Raw genomic sequence first — 22,034 nt, 5'->3', positions numbered from 1 at the left:
GAGTGTTGAATAGGCTTGCATCATGTATCAGGCTGTTACAGGAACACTTGTTTCAGAAGAGTTTGGGAAATAAGCTGTTATTTCTAGCAGAATGTGAATTTGCCAATTGTTTGTGAACTCCGGTGTCTTAAGCTTGTTTGCATTTTAAAATCATCACATGGACTGTTTATTTTCTTTTTCAGTGTCTCAGTTGATTTGGCCTATTCTTAAATTAGATTCTTGAGTAGTAGAATTATTGACCCAGGCTATTTGAGGATATTAAAGGAATGTGGATGAGTTGTCCCTAACATTAAATGGGTTACTACGTCAGTGTTCAATTCTTAGTATTGTCTCTAATCTATTACATGAATTTGTATATATTATTTCCTTGCTGTTAACATAGAGGATACATGTGTAAAATATTAGACAGTTCCTAGTGTTGCTGTTGCTTTTTGGAAAAGAAGCAAATGTTGATGTTATTTGGGTATTTCCTTTAATCTTTTATGATAATTTTGTTAAAATTTAGTTTAAATCATGGAAGAAATATCCATCAAACAACTGCAATACACTTTTCTGTTTCTATTTTCAGTTAATTTTCAGGATTTTGTTTGTACAGACAAGTGTCACTCAGATTCAAGCAAAGCACCCATACTGGTCACTTTTGCTTTCTTTTTTTTGCTTTAAATTAATTATAATGCTTACTAGCTGCCTTCTCTCTTTTTTTTTTTCCTTCCTTCCTGCTTCCCTGTTAAACTTGTTTGCAAACAAGTGAAAAACTAACTGTAATTTTAGAGGAAATATGTATTTCAACGATAGTGAAAAAGATCGTCTGTTCAAAAACTCTATTCGTGCCAAGTGTTTAGGAGGTAGAGGTGCGATGGGTGCATTTTTAATGCAAGAAGCATGAAGTGCAGACATGTCTGATAGCTTACCTCATCGTAAGGAAGCTTCTGAGCAAATAATTTGCTTAAAAATGCAAACTTCACAGCATTCTGGTCTGACTTGACCATTCCTTGGCCCTTTTCCTTGCTCATTTAAGCTCCAGGCATTCTCAGACTTGGAGGGCACCCACGTTTCCAAACGCTATGGTTTGAAACAGTGAATTTCTTGTCAAAGTGCTTGACTTTCCCAAGTCCTAGCAGAGTGAGGACTGGATAGGAGAAAGCTCTTCCCTAGTCTGTACTTAACTTCTAGTTAAATACATGATGCTTTGTACAGCAGGCAAAAGATGTAAAGAAATGGCAGTAATGATATCAGCAAAAGCAACTTAGGGACTGTTACACATTTGTGCAAGTTGGCAGCTCTTGGAGCTATCTAGCTGCTAATACATGTTATAAAATATATATGTTTGGTTAAAAGAGTTTCCATTTCTCTCTGGTGGGAACTGCATCATGTTTTAATTTCTGCAGTTGTTTTCCCAAGGCAGAGATGTTAGCTATTGATGCTTTATTGGTTCTTTGAGATTTTTCCGCTATTGCCTTCATTATCATCTAACTGCTAACAGTCATGAGAGGAGGAACTGCTGACTTGAAATCTGGATGCTTTTCAGTGAGGCCTTTCTTCTACGTGATGTCTCTCACACTTCAGTTACACGATGCTGCGTTTAAGACAAGAAGTCCTCAAACGTAATTTTTGGGTTGCTCTTACACTTGTAAGAGCATGACATACCTTCATTCAGACTTACAAAGATCTGGATGTTTTCGTAGGGTGTTCCCTATCTTTAACATCTCCTTAAGATCTCTTAAAGGAGAAAATACTGGAATGGGTTTTACCATGTGATTTCATAGGAATCTATGTAGAAAATACTTCTTTTCTATTGCTTCGTGGCCACTTCAACTTTGACTACGTCTTCAATTTTAAGAAAATCAGCACTGCAATTAGTAGTGTAGATCAACAGTCTAAAAATCCACATCTATTTTCATTAAAAAAAAATATTTCCTCTCTTTCAACTGCTTTTGAAAATCTCTTTCTGTTTTTTCTTTTTCATGACTTCATCCAGCTAGAAAGGATTTAACCGTAATTTCATGTCTTTGCAAGTCATGTCAAAAGCAAGTCTTACTTGCTTTCTATGCAAGTGTATTCTGAAAAATGTTCTTTAAACCAAAATAGCCCATTCTATCTCCATTTTCCACATTTATTGAACGTATTGTATGCTTTTTCTATTTAAAATCGTGGTCATAGCAGCAGTCTTGCATTTCTGAGAAAGAATTGTATTCTGTATGTTTTAATTGTAAAAAGCAGGAGAAAAGGAAAAAAGCCGACCAAACCTTTAAGTGTAAGGACTGTACTTCTCTGACAAGCTACATCTTGACTTTGTTTTTGTTAGGAAAGTGGGAAATGTCTTGAGACGCTACCTGCTGAACAGCGGGGGCTGCTGAGTAAGGAGGATTCCTGAAGCTGTCCTGTATTTCTGGAAGTTGTGCAATGAAAAGGGGATTAACGTTTATTTTATTTCAGTCTGGCGAGGGGAAAGGTGTTCGGAGCAGCTGTGAAGGGGCTGTTAGATCGGTTCCAGTTAGCTGGCTGTCCTGGGAAGCAGTGACACCTTTAGATGTGCCGCGGTGCACTGGCAGCCCCGTGGTGCGGGCCTTTCTGCATAGGAGCGTGTGGCATCCCAGACTGAACCTGGATGGTTTTGCTGTGTTAGCTGTGGGTTGCTAGGCTATCGTTGGTGTCCTGGGTGAAACGCAAATTGTAAGTCATTTATATTAAGGCATTATGGAATAAAATGCAGGCACCAACGTATGCTGATGGGAAAAGTCTGCAAGTGCTTATACAAACGTATGTAGATTGCTTAAGACATTGTAATTTAAAAGGGTTAGCAGACTGCAGAATTTAGATTGTGCTTTGTGTGTGATAAGTTGGAAAATGTGTCCGTTCTTGAGAAATGTCTCCTCATATCTTTAAAGGATGTAATTGTTTTTTTTTTTATTCTGGAAATGATATAAAGTGGGTTCTGAGCACTTAGCACGTTCTATTCTCTAATTAATTTATGTGGCTTTCTTTCATAATGAATATCATGTTTTCATCTGTGCAAGGAGAGCTCATGGGAAAAAAAATACACAGAAATAAATGCATAGGATGGGGTTGTTTTTGCAAATTCGGAGCAGCAGATAAAACTGAAGGATTGTGTAGTGCTGTTGTACCTGATTTCCTATCGTTTGGCTGCGAGCACTGGCAGACAGAAATCAGTCCCCTCATACACAGTCAGGCAGGCAGTGTCTGTCTAGAAGGTCTGATAGGTGATGAGGTGTGTGGATCTGCTTGATCGGAGCGTGTTAAACGTTGCTTAAACATTAAGCATTGCTCTTCCATCATGGTAATCTGTCTGAATGAGGCATTTGGTAGAAACAGAACTTGTTCGTGGGTACAATAAAACATTGCAGCTGTGGGTTTAAAAGAATACAAATTTTAAAAAATGAACGTTTCTCTGCTAAGATAACACACTCTGTATGTCTATTATGTATAATAATCTGTCCATCTTTCTAGATATACTGCATATACGTATATAAAAGAAACACTGTTAAAAAGTTGAAGATAAATGCAATTACATCTGTCTGATGGCTATAGCGGGTGCCCCAAACTATAATACTGAAAATGTAGTTCTACACTGTGGAGAAGACACGGGGTTCTTTCCTATTTTGTATTTACATGAGGTGATTTTTGGATCTAAAGGAATATCATTTAATCCCTAGCAGTACCGTGATTTAAATCGCTGTTTATTTTGTCACAAAATGGTAAATTACTACTGGTTAATGAAACCCGGTATCTGCGATTTTTTATGAATGAGCAAGTAATACGCACTGTAAATGAGCCGTAACAGTTTGGTGATCGCTTTAGCAATTAAGTCCAGCTGAAAAAAGAAAGTCTGCTTGCTTAGGCTAGTCTTACTTTCTGAGGAAGCCCTGTATTTTCCTGCAGATAGTCTAGTTAGTGCAGGAGCACACTTCTACGCAGTGAATGAAAGAAAACAATGAAAAAAAAAAGTAGTACAATTTAGTCATTGAATATTAAACGCTCTCTAGAAATAGCACAAATTTTGTAAGTTTACTTTCTAAACATCATTTTTATTTAATCTAGTTCAATACCAGATGGAAATGATGCGAAGCCTTCGCCACGTAAACATTGATCATCTTCACGTTGGCTGGTACCAGTCCACATACTATGGCTCTTTTGTCACCCGTGCCCTCCTGGACTCCCAGTTCAGTTACCAGCACGCAATTGAGGAGTCTGTAGTTCTCATTTACGGTTAGTATGAGGTTTCCTTTATTATTCTTTTCCCCTCTTAATATTATTACTACTATTTTTGTATTCTGTCTTTTGCCTGTAAGAGTAGCCTGGCAGGCCTTTTCAAGTAAATACCAACCCTGTGTCTACGGCAGCCTCAGCAGCAGCTAAGTCTAGACAGGGTTTCCTTCTTTCTGTTTATTTTTCTTGCTATCAGAGCCCTGATGTGTACGTTTTGGAATGCTGGAGTAGCTGCTTCATTTTTATTCCTTCATCTCCCCTCCCTCGTCGGAGGGGCTGGTGGAACTCGACCAGATGTCTAACAAACCCCGATTGCTAGCGTGTCTGGCTCTGTACGTGACTGACCAATCGTGACACGAATTGCCAAGTTTTTTTATACCTCTGACAGAAGCATACAAAACCTGGACTGTTTCTTAGCACAAAGATTTTTTTCTTTTCTGCCTATTTAATGGTGTTTCCTCAAGCTCTCCAGACCAGATGTTCTGTGCTGTATCAGAACCGTAGGCAATTTAACAGCTTTATAGCCTCCCCCTCCCCAAACACTCACAGTTTGCCATATCTGGCAGACTTGCATATAGTTTCCAGCTGAGAAGTAAATGTAACGTCCTGAGTATCTGTCAGAAAAAATACTAATGAATACGATCAATCTTATGAGCTGCCCCAAAATTGTTTCAGTATGTTAACAATTGGATTACAGTAAAGAACAAGTTGTTAAAGTATACTTATATTGGCTGGAAACATTGCATCATCAGACCTTGATGAATTTTCCACTTGTTTCAGTCTATTTTGGTTTTTATTTTATCACCGATTGCTAAAAGTTTTACTGCGTTAAGTTTCAGACAACATGAATGTTAACACAGCTTTTATTCTAATGTTGGCATGATTCAGCCATTATCATGCAGCAAGTGTTAAGCTTCTTTGTCCTAGGAATGTAACAGTTTGTTTAGAAAATTTCCCCCTACATTCAGCATAGTCTGTCACGGCAAAATTAAGCATTTTATATACCAGTTACATCGTTGTGCACCAAGCAGCAGGGCAACTTGGTCTGAATTAGCTTATTGCTACTCAAAAATACTATTTTTGTATGAAATGCTGTTTAACGAATATTTCGATTTACGCATAATAACTAGAGGGGAAAATATTTATTTAAATGAGGTCGCTGTTACATAAGTTATGTGGATACTTCACATTAAGGAATAGAAAATGCGAATTAGACCTTTAATGGGAAAATAATGTTATGGGTAGGAGGGTTCTCTATCCTCACTGTATTCTCCAAGGTGTGTTTATTAATCAGCCTCATTGCATATAGTTAGGCTGTATTTTACATTTCAATATGTGTCGATTGTCTTATTTTTCTAAGACGACCGTTTAGTTTTTTGCCTCCTGTTTATGTAACTCATATACTGAATTCAAAAGCAGGCTGGAGTTTATATTAATATTCTTCCTTTGTTTTTGATTATAGATCCCATTAAGACTGCCCAAGGGTCTTTGTCACTGAAGGCATATCGGTTGACTCCCAAACTGATGGAAGTCTGCAAAGAAAAAGACTTCTCTCCAGAAGCGTAAGTAATTGAGAAGAATGATTTCTTGTGATCTACCTGGATTATTTGGGTACGTGGGATGATGAAATACAGTATTTTTAAAATCTCATGTAACAGCACGTGCTGGGAAACTGGCTGTGTTCTGTGCGATGATAGATGTGTGCTGATACAGTCATGGAGAAGGAACGGAAGTCTGTCATTGGGCATTTAAATGAGGGCAGGGGTGGGGGGGACTTGGGCTGATTTTGGAGATGGACAGGCTGGCTGTGAGGAACATGGCAAAGGCAGCCGTGTCTGGGAACAGGGTCAAAAAATATTAAAAATAAAAAGGAAAAAAGAAAAGAAAGGGAGGAAGCACAGAGAGAAGGGGAAATAGCTGGTCTATCTTTGAGCTGCTATTTTCCAGAAGGAAAGTTGAACAGATATTCTACAATAGCTGCTTTTCTGTGTTTATTCCGAATTAACTCCCCCATGTGGACACAATCTCCTCGAGTAAAAGTAAGATAATTAACTGTTTCAAAAGAATAGTTGCTTGTAATAGATGTAGGCCTGAATTGTCTCCTTTTTCTCCAAACAGCTTGGTGTTCAAGTGCAAAAGCACGAGCACTTGTTCAACTTTATTCATTGAGAAGAAACTAACTTCATTGCTCAGTGTCTAAAGATAACATTTGCATAATGAACAAACAAATCTGGTCCTCAGTCAGAAAAAAAAAAGGCAGATGTTTTTGTTTGAAGATTCCATACACATACAAAGAAGTTAAGGATATATTTACTTACATACATCATGCTTGTATTTCCAGATTTTATGAAAGGTGTTAGTATCTACTTTATTTTAGAACATGAACAATAGTTGTTTTTAAAAGTGCACTATAAACTTGTATTTTAATATCCACCATAGAATGTAATTGTTCTGAAACGTGGTGCTTTGTCAATCTAATTTTCATCAGTAAAATTCTTAATTATTTAGGTATTGGGAAAATTGGTTTTTGGTGTAGTAGTTATGACTTTAAAGCTGTTTTGATGTTATATGGTGACTATTCACTTCTATTTAAGAAACTCTGGTGGCAGGGAAAACAGTGAAGTGTTTTGGAAGGGGCAGAGTTAATCCTGTCAGTGCAGTCTTTTGCTGGAGGCTTTTTCATGTAAGAAATGTATTAGTGAGCAAAGCAGCTGCTTGACTTCTGAGAGTTTTTGTAGAGCAGCTTTTCCTACTCTTTGTAAATGTGAGGTTTTGCCATGCAAATGCTCTCTAACTGAGAGACCTGACTTTAGCTTGCAGATGGAGCTCTGGAAATGGGAAGTTTTAACAAAATTGCCTATTTAATGTAGCTGGAGCAACAGTTTAACAAAATGAACAACAGAGGTGCTGGTTATTTTAATAAATATTTTTAACTTGTTTCACAGTTTGAAAAAAGCAAATATTGCTTATGAAAACATGTTTGAAGAAGTGCCCATTGTAATTAAGAATTCATACCTGATCAATGTAATGTTGTGGGAACTGGAAAAGAAATCTGCAGTAGCCGATAGACATGAATTGCTCAGTCTGGCTAGCAGGTAAGTACTTGTTACAATAATGGATGTATTTTTATTCGCTTTCCTAAGCCACAGTTTAACACCTTGGGTGAAATCCCAGTCTCATTACAGCCCATGGAAGCTTTGCCTTGACTTTAATGGGGTTAAGACTTTACCCTTCATGTGTTTTTTGCTGAAGGAAAATCTGCGTGGTAAAACGACAGCACTAATTCTAGGACTAAAATCAGTCTGTAATCTGTACTTACCTGTACTGCTTGAACTATGTAGCCCTTTCAGTAGTGTGTATTTGCTTCACTTCAGAAAAATATCAGCACTCAGAAAATTAAGGCAAATCATTCTGTTAGGTATTCCTAAAGTGATGCTGTTAATAATTTTAATAAAAAATAAATCACATTTGTCTTACTTTAGTTGCAGGATTCATTTAAAAACATTATCTGGGAAACTGAAAAAGAAGCTCGGACTGATGTTGGTGACAGCCAGCATTAATGATGTTGGAAATTGTTTAAATAGCTTTTTGTTCTTGTAGCGCTTTGCCCCCAAAGTACATTTATGATGACAAAAGAGGCATCACCTGTAGGAGCACGATCAGAAGTTTGATGGTAGCTAAAATCCTACCTGACACAGTATAGTTAATTTGGTTCTTATTGGGCTGATTAAAAAAAGCCAGATGCGGAAAATGATGCAATATCTTGTTGCGTAGAAATGGGATATATTCACTAATAGATTTTTGGAGTGTAACACTCTTTTTACCTTGATGTATTATCTGCCAAGGTTCTGATCTCCACTGTTGACTCTGCCAACCAAATTAGGTCCTTTTGCTCCCCTCACCATGTAAAGCTATTTAAGATTCCATGTTGCTAGTGGTCCATATGTTGACTGAGTTAGCAGTAGTCTTCAACTCCATTCCATTCTGTTTTCTTTTCCAGAGCTTATGTTCACATACTAAGGGATCTGATGTTTTTAGAGAAATTGGGAAAGAGAGATTGGATCTAAGGCTGAACTGCACTTGGGAACTTACAGATGTCACAAGGGAATATTTAGTCAATAATTTGTCCAGTTCAGTTGCTGTGTCTGGAATTAATCAATAGGTAAAGAGTTGTTGCTGAGATGTGCAGGCTACTCAGTGTCCAGGCTTCCTGTCAGTCTTTTTGCCCTGTCAAGGCTTTTGCCATGAGGAACGAGCTGGTACTGGATGTGAGAGGTGAGCAATTCCTCACAAGCTTTGCCACTTCACCATGAAAGGGAGAGCTGTGCTGAGGACTCAGGGACGCGTGCAGGTGACTTGACAGTGTTGTTCTTTATTGCTTTTGGGACTTTACTCCTGTTAAAAAAGACTACTACGCAACCTGAATCCTTTCTCAGGCTGCTGCTAGTCACACAGTGCAGTTTTGGAAATGGAAATGAGTCTGAACAGATCACAAAACACAGGTGAAGTTTTTCAGTGGCTTGTCATCTCCTGTAGTAATTGTGCTGTACTGCTACCTTCACTCAAGCTAAAAGACAGACATTTACAAGTTAGTTTTCTTACTGGAATGACAGTGTTGGAGTTGTAGCCTAATGCAAGACAGGCTTCTGTGGCGGTCCTTTCATCAGAGAAGTGAAGGAGAAAACGCAAACTCTCCATTTGTGCTTAGGAATCCTTTGCAACAGGAGAAAAAAAGAGCTTTTTTCTTACGGAATCAAAGTTTATTTTCAGTAGGAGTTTTCTTAGAGCACTGTTCTTGACAATGACACAGGTGGAAATGGATTCTTGATAAACCTGGTTAAAAGTGACTTTTCAATTAAATGTGTTTCTTTGAACTTGCATAGTTACTATCCTTTATGCTGGCAGCAATTTCTTCAGCTTACCGAAGACTACTGCTTCCCAGTAACAGGGAATTAATTCAAGAGATTCATCAGTTTTCAGCATTATGTTTCCTGAACTGACTTTTTGGCAGCATTCTTCAAGCTCACCTGGTCTGTTGGAGGAGCTTAAGGTGCTTAGTTTGATTTGAAGCAGACAAAATCTTGTAAATTATTCCAGTGAGTTTATTTGAAGATTATTGTAAAAGCATTTGTTTTTTTAATTCTTTAGAGCTGCTTTTAGTTACCTGGCAGGTTACGTTCAGTGATATTTCACAATGATGTGACTCAACTGGCAAATTAGGAACACTTTAATGTTCATTTATTCTAGGTAGGGTGACTTACACTGCTTGCTTAAATATTTAACTCGTTTTAACTTGAATTCAGTTACCAAGAATATATTACCTGAAGTAGGGGAGTTCAAATTTCCACTATTCTGGAGCTTTATTTTCATTTTGTATTTCCTTATTTTTGTCCTTGGATAGGCTGAAAAATCAATATATCAATGTTTTATTTCTAAGTTTTGAGGTGTCTTCCTCACTGAACTTTTGCTGCTACTGTAGATGTAGTTGACGATAGCTTTAAGGCTACTTTATTTTAGGTAGGGTGAGGTGGATTTTTTTTTTTTTCTTCCTGTCCTTTGGGAGCATCCCTGAACCTTTTTTAATCTTCTGTAGCGATGGTTTTGGCAATGAAATTATTTACCCTTGGTTCTTCTCATCTGGAGTGTTTGTTTCATCAAGATTCTCACATGTTCAGCCACCCACCTTGTCTGAGTTTGAAGCTGTACCTATTTGAGGTACTTTGAATGCACCTTAATATCTTCTTTCCTTTTGAAGTAAATTTGTGATAATTGTATGAAGTAGTTTACTTTTTGGGCATAAATCTGTGTTTCTCTTGTGAATTGTGAGTTAACAGGAATATTCGAGGGAAAGAAGTTAAAGGCAGAATAGCACACAGCTAGCAAGTAATAGCAAGTAAAGGCCTTTTGCTCTAACTGTTATCCTCCTGCTACCCTTAAGGACCAAAATGTCTTGTGAAGACCTTGGAATACTGCCAGTCTTTTGATAGAAACTCAGGAATTAAAATCCTGTCAGATAATGTTCCAGATCTTCAGAGAAATAATTACAACCAACTTTCCCATTCTCATCCATCTCTTCCCTATTCTATTGATGATCTAGTTTAAATTAAAAAAAGCTTTTTTGTGGTCTAGCTTCATAATAGGGTTGTTCTATAATATCTCAATTTGTCTCAAGCAATTTTTCTAATAGTGTGCGTCAGTGGAAGCAAACATGTGCTGAACATTTACTGCAGTAACATCTACTTGGCAGAAAGACTTCTCAGACATCAGATGCGGTATTTTTTTTTACAAAAGTGACATAAGGAGGGTTACTTTGGCATTGAAAAATAATGTTAACCTTTGTTCATTGTACTGCCTGTTCAGAAATCTGTGTGTTTAACGGATTATTAAGATAATTATGAAAATCTCTAATTTGCAGATGGGGGAAGCTGACACACGGAGGGTAAATGTGTTGCCCAAAGGCACACATCAAAGTCAAAATAGAAAAGGGAATGAAGCTCTGAGACTCCTGACTTACATATCTCACTCAAACAAAATCCTCTTAAAAAGAGCACAGGTTGTATTCAGGCTGAAATGTGGAGATGTAAACAAGTTGTTCTGCTAAGCGGTGGGAACGCTCCTTAGAAATATTTAATCAAAAAGATGTGCTTTGCCCAGAAGTACCTCTCTAATCCACACAACGCTGTTACCCCCTGGAGGAGAATGCCGTGCAGAGTGGCACCTTTTCCCATAAAGCAGTGACAGAGAGAGGGGCCTCAGCATTGCTGATGAAATTGGAAAACCAGAGCATTAGATAGGGCTTTTCTTGTGCTTGCCCTTGCTGTTCCCTGTTCTCGTTTTCTTTAGACAAGATGCAAATAAGTGGACCCCATGTGTGCTTTATTTTATGGTGATTGTGGACAGTTTTGGAAGGCCTTTCCTTTTGGATGCCTTCAGCTTCAGTGTTGCCATCCTCCAACATGAGGTGCACGGATCAGCATAGTGACTCAGATCTCAGGGGCTGTGTACTCTGCTCCCTTTTGCAGCATGGGTTGCTGAGCTTCTCCAAAAGTGCAAACTGTGAGACCTTTCAAGTCACGTGTAGAGAGAGATAAAAGTAATGCCCAGGACATGAGAAACTGAGAATGATGGGGATTCCTGCTTCTTTTTGAAGCTTTGGTTTCTAACTTGAGGATGCATTGTGGGTGTTTCAGACCTTTAGTGAGTACGTGTGGAGTCCTTTCCTGGTTAAAGATGCTGAGGGAAATGTGGGCTTCATGTGTAGCTCCGTGCTATGAATCCTACAGAAGTGGAGCCAGTTGAGGTTCCAGCCCCCAGCTGCTTGCATCATTCCTCCCTTCTATCCCCATTTCATCTTTACATCCCTCCCGCCCTCAAAGATTTTTTTTATTCCCTCATCTGTTTTGGAGTACGGCTGTACAAATAGCTGTGTGGAATAGACTGGTGGAAAAAGTCAGGCTCCCACTCTTCTTCCCTTCCAGCCCTTCCTTCAGTCTCTCTCTCTCCCTCTCCCCCCCCCCCCCCCCCCCCCCCCCCCCCCCCCCCCCCTCTGTTTAAAGAAACCCCAACAGAGGGTGTTTTTGCATTTACAGTAGAGCGTTTCACTGGAACGGTTTAAAGTGTGCCCACGCAAACAGCTGAATCCATACAGCTGAGAGTGCCGTAATCCTTGGGCAGAGGGAGAGGCAGGAAGATGCTGATGCTGGAACCTTTTAAACCAGCTTTGCTGGCAACAGCAAACCACACCTTTGCTCTTCTGAAATACATCCACAACGGGAGGCTCCAGTGGTATGAGCATTCTCTCACGAAGAGGGAAGCTTGCATTCAGGTCTTTTAGCCAGATCTGTATCCTAACCATCTGTATCCTAGACCAGGTTGCTCAACAGGATACACTCATGCAGTGAATGGTAAATGGATGTAATTTGATATACAGGTGATGCTTTGTTCTTCCATGGAAGCTAGACCACAATACTGCCAAAAGCAAAGCTCATCAGCCAGAAGAGCCAGATCACCTATGGGTTAGGGTTGCCCACTGACAGCTTTCCATTTCTCACCTTCAGAATTATTTTAACTTTATTTGATTATTGTTAAATAAGGAATTGGAAGTAATTCCTGTGCCAACCATTTAAGTATGTATTTGCCCTTTTTGGTGAAGGAAATAGGGGAAACAGGGAAATACTCTATCATGTATAAGGCTGTTATAGAAGAAGTGCACAACTCCAACATGTACACAGTCATCTGTGTGGACTTTTTGATGCTTAGTATGATGACAGTCCTTCAGCTAGGGTATTTCTAATGTTTTTCTCCTATAAATATTCACTGATACCTGAGGTAGAGTGATCTCCTAGTGCTATCTCAACGCATCTGTTGAAAATGCCATTTCTGTATTACTTCTGCTCTCAGAACAATTTGTTAAATGCAGGTGCTGAACTCCCTGTTGTCTCTGTGACAGTGAAATGGAGACTTTTAGGAAAGTGTGTCTTTATGGATGTGTGAACAGCGATTATTTGCACTTTTTTTTTTTTTTTTTAATTGCATTAAAGTGTATTGGGCATTTAGGTACCATGTAGTGTAAGTTTTGATATCTTCTGTGGGAGTGGAGAAGGTAAGGAGATACCTAAAAGAGCTTATGGGTTGCGTAAGTGTATGGTGAGTTTTATGGGCCGGAGCAATGCAATTTAACCTTCTAAATCTCACTCAAACTTCTGCTGAATAAAACTTACTTAAACGTTGCATATATAGAGTTTTACAGATTGTTTCCTATTGGCCTTCGTGTATTCTTAAAGAGACGATGGAGTAAAAGAGAGTATCAGGCACACGAGACATAAGGAAAAAGCAGGTCCTGTATTTGGAGCGTACTTATCACTTCATGTCTCAGTTCACATCTGTTTAAGTTATCTGTTTTTAGATTTTTGTTTCCTTGGCAATGAGAGCAAACGTTATATTACTGCAGTGTCTTAACAATAACTCCCTGTTTCAGTATTCTGCTATGCTGAGCTGCTCCTAGAGAGATTCGCATAAAATCATTTCTTGTAACCAGCTACATTTCATATGGACGCTATCTGTAAAATAATTATGTATTCCTGATGGCTGCATACCCTGTAAGACCATTAGTGTTCTGATAATATCCAGTTCTTACACTAACTCAGTGTAAGAACTATAAAAAATGAAAACATGTACACTCATGGCCATGGCAATATTCCACAGTTCTAAATATCATAATGCTTGAAATGCTCAACTGAAAGAAAGAAACCCTCCAAGGAGTTTAAAAATAATTATTACAGTGGCGCCTTTCTTTCTACTACGTAGCTGAAGTCTTCCTCACCATCTGCCCCTGTAGGCAACTGAAGTTTAAAACTATGGCTTTAAATAAACTGTGCTCAGAAATCACTGATCCAGCCTTTTTGTTGGGTAAGCAGGCAGCTCAGTTAGTGAAATAGCTGTTCTGATACTATGGATGAGGGTGAGCGTCCTTAGCTACGTTCTCAGCAGGTATCCTCCAGTGCCTCTGTATATTACAAGCGTCTGTCTACAGTTCTGAATTCAGTGGGCTTGGGGAGTATTTTACACTTGAAAAGGGATGTGTGTAGTATTAGGTGTCTTGTTCCCTTTTCACATTGTGCTGCTGTTTTCTACTGGCTCTTTCAGTTATTTTCCCCAGTCCATGGGACTTAGGGTGGTGTGAATGCATTGTAAAAGGCAGTAAGAGTCTCAGATAATGTGGAGAAACGGTGACTGAAGGATACAATTCTGACAAAGAAATGCACCAAACTGCTTTTAGTCGAAAGGAACTCCATGAATAGTAGTGGATTTCAGTTGAAGAGGAGAAGAATGAGGTTTAGCTGCTTAGTCCTTGGTCTTCAGCCAGGTTGTACTGGGTGTGGCTTAAATTTGGAGCCAGCAACCCAGCTTCTGATCAAAGGGATCAATATAGAGCAGTAAGTACCCTTCTTTTACTGCATTACCCTGTAAACACAATCTAGGATGAATACTGTCTCCATGGGCACCAGTCTTTAAAGTTCCAAAACTTAAACTTGGAAACTATACCTTAAGTTCCTGCTAAATACTGAACCAATTGCTAAAAACGGTTGCAATAAAAGTTGTTTAACAGACTGCATTTGTCTGGCCAAGGCTGTAGATCGCATAACTGGAACTGGACGCGCCCAGCCTAGCTGCTTCCATGTTGCCTATGATATGGAATGTGGAGTTGGCTGGGCTGGATGCAATACTCCCTCTCAACAGCTAAAATCAAGTGATGTCTGCTGAACCGTCCAGGCATGGTTTGATAGTCTAGTTAATGCGAGAGACCCCTGAAGAGTATTTAACAATCCCTACTGAGCATTAGAAATACTGAAAAAAGCCAGAAATAGCTTGAAACCAATCTGAACACATCTTCTAGAATGTTTTTCAAGGTTGTGTGTCACCACAAAGGCATCGGACTTTCTCTTTTAAACATTTGACCTGAATCCATAAATCTTGTTAAGCAGAAGGTTTTCATTGCAAAGAGCAAAACATTTAAACATCGTATTTGTAATGTGGCAAGACACTGTAGGAAGGAAAGCCAGGTAAAACATCTTCAAATACGTGCATGAACAAAAATAACCCGGAACTGAATAAATAAATGCGTGTGCAAACTGCCATTAGTGCAGAAAGGTTTGTCAAATAACTTGAATTTTCAAGTTCAATGTATATATTTTTTTCAGTAAATTCAGTCTTTCAGGAATGTTTTCTGTATTTCAGTAATCACCTAGGGAAGAGTCTGCAGCTGCTGATGGACAGAGTGGATGAGATGAGCCAAGACATTGTGAAATACAATACCTACCTGAGGAATGTAAGCAAGCAGCAGCAGCAGAAGCACCAGGTTGGTAACTGGGAAAATCTGAATGAGAAGACTTTCTCCATGAAATATGGTTTTGGGGAGTGTTATCTAAGACAAATGGTTTTGGATTTGGGTCTGGATCTAAGCAAGATAAAAATTTTTACAGAAACATATCCATTAAGTAGAGTCATAAAATGTTACAGCTAGTGGGGAATCATCAAATGAATTCAGTTCTGCTGACACATAATGGGGATTTGTCTGTCTTTGCTATTTTATGTGTTTGTTAGTGATCTGTGATAAAAACAAAGTCACTTGATAGATATACTGTGGACATAAGGATTAGAGGATTAGTACATGAGATGAAAGAGCAGTACAGTGAAGTACAAGTGAAGCGTTCTAAAGCAAACTGTGTTTTAATACCGTCGTATGTAGTCCTCCAAAGAAACAATCCATACTGCAAAGACGGCAGAGTGCCCTCTTATCAGAAATGACATTTCAGTCATGTTTTATGTCAGTAGATAGTGATAATGATCAGGTGGTCCTGGCTTTTAATTCCTAATGCTAAAAAAGCTGTTTAAAATCCAGGAGGCTCTGGTTTGGGAATCCTGAATGGGAAGACCAGCTCTAGGTACCCCTGCTTGAACAGAAGGGTTAGACCAGATGGCCTCAAGACCTCTTCCAGCTTTCAACCATGCTGTGATTTCTGAGACAGTTGCTGTACCAAATGCAGCAGCAGCAACTAAAGCAGTACCATGTCTAATTAGAGAAGAACGCTGGTAAATTGGAAAAAAAGCAGTGTGGGAATGATTTAAAAGCCTTGAAAGCAGATATTCACGAATACAATTCACTTCATGTGATAAATTCATGTGTAAAATTAAGGAGTGACCTGCTTACTCAAGAAGTACCTGCAAGAAAAATAAATTTGAGCTCTTTAATCTAGCAGACAGAGATATAACAAGATTTAATATTGGCCAGTTGAAATTGGACCAGGCTGGTTTACAGATAAAATATTGCAGCTATTGCTACACAGTGTAGCTAGTTATTAAAAAGAGTACCCGTGTTTCATGTAAAATGCTTTATCACTGACTATTTTAAAATCAGAATTGGCTTTTTTTTTTTCTTCCACTTAAGTATAGCTTGAATAGGGCTTATTTTAAGGAAGCAGTACGTGATCCGGGGCCTCTTCTGGCTTTGCGATTCCTGAGGACATAGAATCTTCCTGCATGTTATCTTCAGAAGAATTATTTTCCTTTGCTGCCTAATTTGAATAGAGAGATGGCATACACTTCAAAGGTTTTGTGGATAACGAGGGGATCTATTTATTTGGAAAAGCAGAGCAAAGTAGGTTCCATGATGTCTCACTTCATTTCTTTAGTAACTATAACTGCTTTAGTAGTGGCTCATTGTGACATAGTTAGTGGTCTTAACTTCATTTTTAAAATGGAGTGATTATGATTAAGAGCAAGCCGTTTCAATAGAGAATAATAGGCAGACTGCTGAGAAGTGAATGGGGTAATGCAAAGAAAGAAGAAACTACATGAAATTCACATACAAATATGGGCATTTAATATTTTATTTTTAACAACGTCCAAAAAGATGCATTTGTCAGTACTACTGGAAAAAGAATTACTTCATTTCAGTATGCCACCAAGTATGAAGTGTTCTCTTGTGCACAGATGCATTTAAGTGAGAGAATATACTCTGTACAGTTTGGCTTCTTTATTTTAAAGATTTTTTTGTGTGTTGAATATGAGGACTTTGAACAAAGCTTACAATGTTTACTCCTGGCTCTGACACCCAATTCAAAACCTCATGTATGTATTTTTGAGTGCACGTAGTTCTGCAAGAGCAAATCTTTATCCAACAGATGAAAAAATGACCAGCCTTAATTTTTATGAAGTTTTAATAATCTACATGGAAAAGAGAAGTACTGAAAACGAATGCCAATATATTTTAGTAGTGAATTAATTTTTACAGACTGCTGCTATCATTGGGTAATCTACAAAGAAATGACATCCATGTGGCAGAATATATGAATAACCTGAATGGAGAAATGAGCCGCTATACTTTGTTTCAGTTACCACTATGTGATGGTTTAACTTTGGCTTAAAATGCCTTGTTTAATCAAGTTCTCTTCCCCTTTCACATTAATGTTGTTTAGACCTGTAACTTACATAAAATTGGGTATTTCTGTCTTATACTTGTATAACTATCTGAGGCAATGGCTTCTCATATACCTACGTATTCTAACCTTGTTTTCCATTTTTGCTTGTAGAAATGGAAGCCTTTCTCTAGCATGCTGTAATCTTTTCATCGGATACAGTGTTTAACTCTGAAAAAAGTCATAAAAATGATCCCTACCACTTCAGTACCACATGATTTTGTAGTGCCTCACTTCTTTCAGGTGCCAGCTCGGAGGAAGAAAATAAAAATGCTTGTTGCCAGTGAATTGAAAGTAACATTTGGGGTTATCATTTAGAGCTTGGGCTACTTTTTCACTTGGTCATTTTGTTTCTTAAATAAGGGCATATTTGAAGTTTTCTTGACTCTTTACCCTGTACGTATAAGTAAGGTTTTGAAAACGTACTTGCTAGTTAAGCAAAGAGCATCTGAAGATAAAAACTGAACAGGACTTCCAAAGCACTGCTGCATTCTGTTTCTGTTGCTTTTTTTTTTCAGTACCAGCAGAGACGTCAGCAAGAAAATTTGCAGCGTCAAAGCCGAGGAGAAGCCCCTCTGCCTGAAGAGGACATCAATAAACTTTTTAAACCACCACAGCCCCCTGCCAGAATGGAATCCCTCCTTATTGCAGGTAATGTTCCAGCAGTCTTTCTGACTCATCTTTTCACGTATGAATGTTACCCTGGGAAAAACTGCAGTTGTTACCCTAGAAAGCATCTTAATTTTTTGTTACCTTTGTCACTGTGGTGTTATGTTTTGGTGTTGGTAGCATTCTCAATACTGCTCTTCATTTGGTCGAAGGCACTGGTTGGAGCAAACTGCCCTTGTGTCTGAAGCATTCCAAAAGAAGTGGCTAAGATAAACAACTTCATTGCTAGCAGGCAGGCCAGCCTCTGTTAGAAAGTGAGCTTCCACACGTGGAACAATTCTAAACCATCTAGGGAAGTAACCGAGGCATGTTACGGATACCAGCATAAACATATATGTCTTTATGAAATCAGGCCACTGTGTTTAACCAGAATGTCTGCATTCAGCTGGTATAGAATCATGTTGATGTGTTTAACTAAAATGGCTGCATTTAGCTAGCATAAAATCAGGCCTTTGTGTTTAACCAAAATGGCTGCGTATAGCTTTATACTTGATGTATGGAGACTTTCTCAGTTTATTTCTTACTTGGCCATCATAGCTAGCCTGTGTGTGACCATCTGTGTTTCATGGGTTGCTGGAAAAGGGCAGGAGCAACAACAAGAGCCTCTTCCTGTCTCCATTCTGAGAAGCTGAAGTGGGATTTGAAAGGGAAGCTGGAGAAATGCCCTATGGAGCATGGCTTTTCTGCACAAATTGGAGTAGCAACTGCTGCAGCCAGTAAGCTGCTCTCTGCACTCATAGCCCAGCTCCTCTCTCAACTCCACAAGTTATGGAGTCTACAGCTGAGAGGCAGGAATCAGCTGCTTTGGCTGGGAGCTTTGAGTCAGAGCAGAGCATTCATCTGCCTCCTTATCTGCAGCTCTAAGTTCCTGTGACCATCCCTAGGTGCTGAAATGACTGTTGTGGAAGCTGAGAATGTTGCTTTTAACGTCATATAGAATTGGGCCCACTTCTTTGATCTTAGTGGCCAGAGTTCTAGGGTAGCTATCTTCCATCTTCCCACACCCAAATGTGAATGAAAATACAAGTGGGAACAAAGCACAGGTGGTTTTGGTTGTGTTACACCCCCGGTCTGTTCAGTTTTCTGGTGTTCTGCAGTGTATAGTCACAGTTTGCTACAAAATTCAGTGCCTGCCCCTTCCCTCCTGAAAGAGCAAAAATAGCTGGGACCTCACAGAGAGCAGAAAACCTAGATGCACTGCTAAGTAATATAAGTTTGGAAAATGTCACAGGAAATCCATTTTCTTTTTTAAACTATGGGAGGCTTTTCAGCTTAGCTATCACCATTGTTCTGTACTGGAAGAAAATTAAACAGAAGTCTTGGCAGTTAGAGTACAGAAAGTGAGTGATTTGACATTAAAAAAAATAATAATAATTAAGTCTTCAATTTTGGAATGTCCAAGAGATTTAAGGTAGTACTGATATTTTTCCATACTGCTGGTAAATGCTCCTTTTAGAAGGAATAATGTGCTTGATTCATTATTCAATCCAGAGTCTTTCACCAAGCTATTGTTTAGATAGTTCTGAACAGTTTTGAACAGTTAATGAATCCTAGTAGCAGTAAAGTATTTAAACACTCAGCTTTAGCATAGCTTAGAATATGCAAAATAAGTGTGCACACGTGTGTGTTATGATAGTGAAAGCTTAATGTGAATCATCTCTTAGGAGAAATTAAAAACTATTAAAGGAGAAACAAAGCTTTCAGCCAAAGCACTCTTCATTTCTTTTTTTACTACAGTCAAGGGAAGAATTGGAAGCATCTACTTAAATTCAGATGAAGTAAAGTTTGTGGATAAAGAATAAAACTTAGCTCTTTTGTCTCTGAGGCATTTAAAAACTTTTCAAATAGAGCATTAGCTTGAGAGTTTATTGGGCTTCTAAACAGTCTTAATTTTGATTAAACTGGCTTCTTGTTTTGCTATTCCTGGCTAACTAGGGAAATAACTTGTAGCAATGCTTGTATAAAAGTGTTTTAATGGGCACATTGATTTGTATAGCACTGACAAGTCTTCATACCCTGATGACTTTTGAAATGGCTAACAAAGTGAAATATTAGGTGGAAAAAAAGCCTAGAAATTGTCAAACAGGAATACCACAATGTTCAGTGTTAGTGGAAAATATTTGTTGTTAAAACATTTTAATAGGGATGGCAGATGCACAGAAGCAGAACTGAAAATCAGCTATACAGTATTTTTAGAACAACTAAATTTTAGAGCAACTAAATTAGCTAAATCATTAGTTAATACAATTAGGCTTCTGACACAGCTACAAGAATTGTTTGTTCTTTTTATTGTCATATGTCTTTTAAGAAATTGTAAATAACACAACAGTAGGAAAATTATGAGGTTTTGAGCATACTGGTTTACCTGTACTACTAATTTATTCTTCTTTCCAAACCTATGTGGGAATATTGATGATGTGAATTCCCAAGTATAGTGTATTCAACCTGTTTCGGTTGCTTCTCTATGTGAATCCTATACAATCTGTGATCTTGCTGTTTTTAAAAAATCATATTCTGGGATGTCTTTTCTGCATTTGAAAATTAATGAGGTTTTCATCTTCTTTTCTATTGACAGGTCAAATTAATACCTACTGTCAGAATATTAAGGAGTTCAATGCACAGAACCTGGGCAAGCTTTTCATGGCTCAAGCTCTCCAAGACTACAACAATTGAAGAAACTTTGCTATAACCTTTAACAGAATGAATTTTACAGTTTAATACTGTTTGTGCTCCTGTTGAAAACCTTGTATATTGGGAAAAGAATCCTGTAAAACAATCACCTCGGTTTGTGCAGAACTCTCCAGCAAGAAAAATAAAAGTCAAATTTTAATGATATTTTAGTATTTCCTTATTTGTTGGCCATATTGGACTGGAATTCTCTGTGGTCATTCAGGTTCTCTAAGCGCTTGGCGGTTATTCACGTTTAGTCATAGCAAATAATACAGGTTTTATTTAGCTTGGAATCCGAAATAAAAACAAGTTATTACAAACGTTCAGTATAGCTGACTTTACAGAAGAAATTTAAGATTTCCCAGTTTTGTTGAGAACTTACAATCATAATACGCCAGTCACTTGGAACAGTTGTTCGTTTTCACTTTAATCTGTTTGGACAGTGGTGCAGTGGACCGTCCATATTGCAAATATCTCATAGACTTCGCAGTTGGAACACACAGGTCAATATTCTGTGGAGACCGATCCCGCGATGTCATGGTAGGGTGTGTTCCCATTTTCTATTGCCACCACCAACCAGACTGAAACCCAACGATCCTGCTGAAATCTCCATGGAAGACGTTGTAGAATTAATTAACCTGTAGTAGGTAGCGTGGTGTAAATGGATGCCATGCCTACACCGTATTAACTTTACCATCTGTGTACGCGCTTATTCCTGAACTTGAGCTACTTCACTTTTTAACAAGAACATTAATTTAAGTGCTTAATGCATGGCAATGCACTCATGTTACTGTTTCTTAAAGGAAAAAGAAGAAGAAAAAGTTATTGCCTGTCATGGTGTGATGAGTCCTGAGAGCCTAAAATGGCTGTAAGAATTTGGTTTTAGTCTTTTATAATGAATAACATCTTCTAAATACAAACCTAGTGTGGAAAATTTCAGCCTGCAAGGTGAATGTTTTGGAAAGTCAGAAGCGTGTGAAAATGGAGGTTAGATTAGGAACTTATTTTTGTCAGTCTTAACTATGGTGCTTGTGGTATTTGTGCAAGCATGTATGCAAATTTTGTTCAGCCCTCAAATATCTGGCAAATTGCCGGTCTGATCTTTTTATCTTGGAAACTTCAGGCACCCTCGTGTTTATGTTCCTACAGTGGACTTATCTGAAAACAAAAATCTGTTCAGTGTCCTGCTACAGTGCACGTGATTTTTGTTTTCTGTATAAATAATATTTAAACTGCATTGATTTTCTAGTTTTCTGAAGGGCCAGAAAATCCCCACTGCCACAGAAGTAGGAGCAGATAATTTGGATAAGATGGGATGTTTGAAGTAGAGAGGAAAAAATGATCTCCTGAATTACTGGGACTAAATGACTGTCTCTTCAGTGGCTGTATATAGAAAGAGAAGTAGCATTACGCATACTAGGTCTCCAAAAAAGGTGTTAGCAGAATAAACACTTAGAATAGGTTCAAAACAAATTGTGTGTTTTGAATCTT

The 22,034-nt window shown here is 38.3% G+C and overlaps 1 protein-coding gene across 1 annotated transcript in view; it reads left to right on the top strand.

Annotated features, from left to right (window-relative positions):
- The window catches only part of EIF3H (eukaryotic translation initiation factor 3 subunit H), an 80,970-nt gene extending 60,262 nt beyond the window's left edge, over positions 1–20,708 (top strand). Inside the window, exons 3-8 of the mRNA NM_001030951.2 lie at positions 4,060–4,227; positions 5,690–5,789; positions 7,173–7,322; positions 14,965–15,085; positions 17,723–17,855; positions 20,449–20,708. Of these exons, the coding sequence (NP_001026122.1) occupies positions 4,060–4,227; positions 5,690–5,789; positions 7,173–7,322; positions 14,965–15,085; positions 17,723–17,855; positions 20,449–20,546 (770 nt within the window). The 3' untranslated portion in view covers positions 20,547–20,708. The remainder of the gene's footprint in view (positions 1–4,059; positions 4,228–5,689; positions 5,790–7,172; positions 7,323–14,964; positions 15,086–17,722; positions 17,856–20,448) is intronic.
- The last annotated feature ends 1,326 nt before the right edge of the window (positions 20,709–22,034 follow it).

The sequence above is a fragment of the Gallus gallus genome, chromosome 2 (genome assembly GCF_016699485.2).
Source record: "Gallus gallus isolate bGalGal1 chromosome 2, bGalGal1.mat.broiler.GRCg7b, whole genome shotgun sequence".
Classification (NCBI taxonomy): Eukaryota; Metazoa; Chordata; class Aves; order Galliformes; family Phasianidae; genus Gallus; species Gallus gallus.
This window is presented reverse-complemented; position numbering and strand designations above follow the sequence as displayed.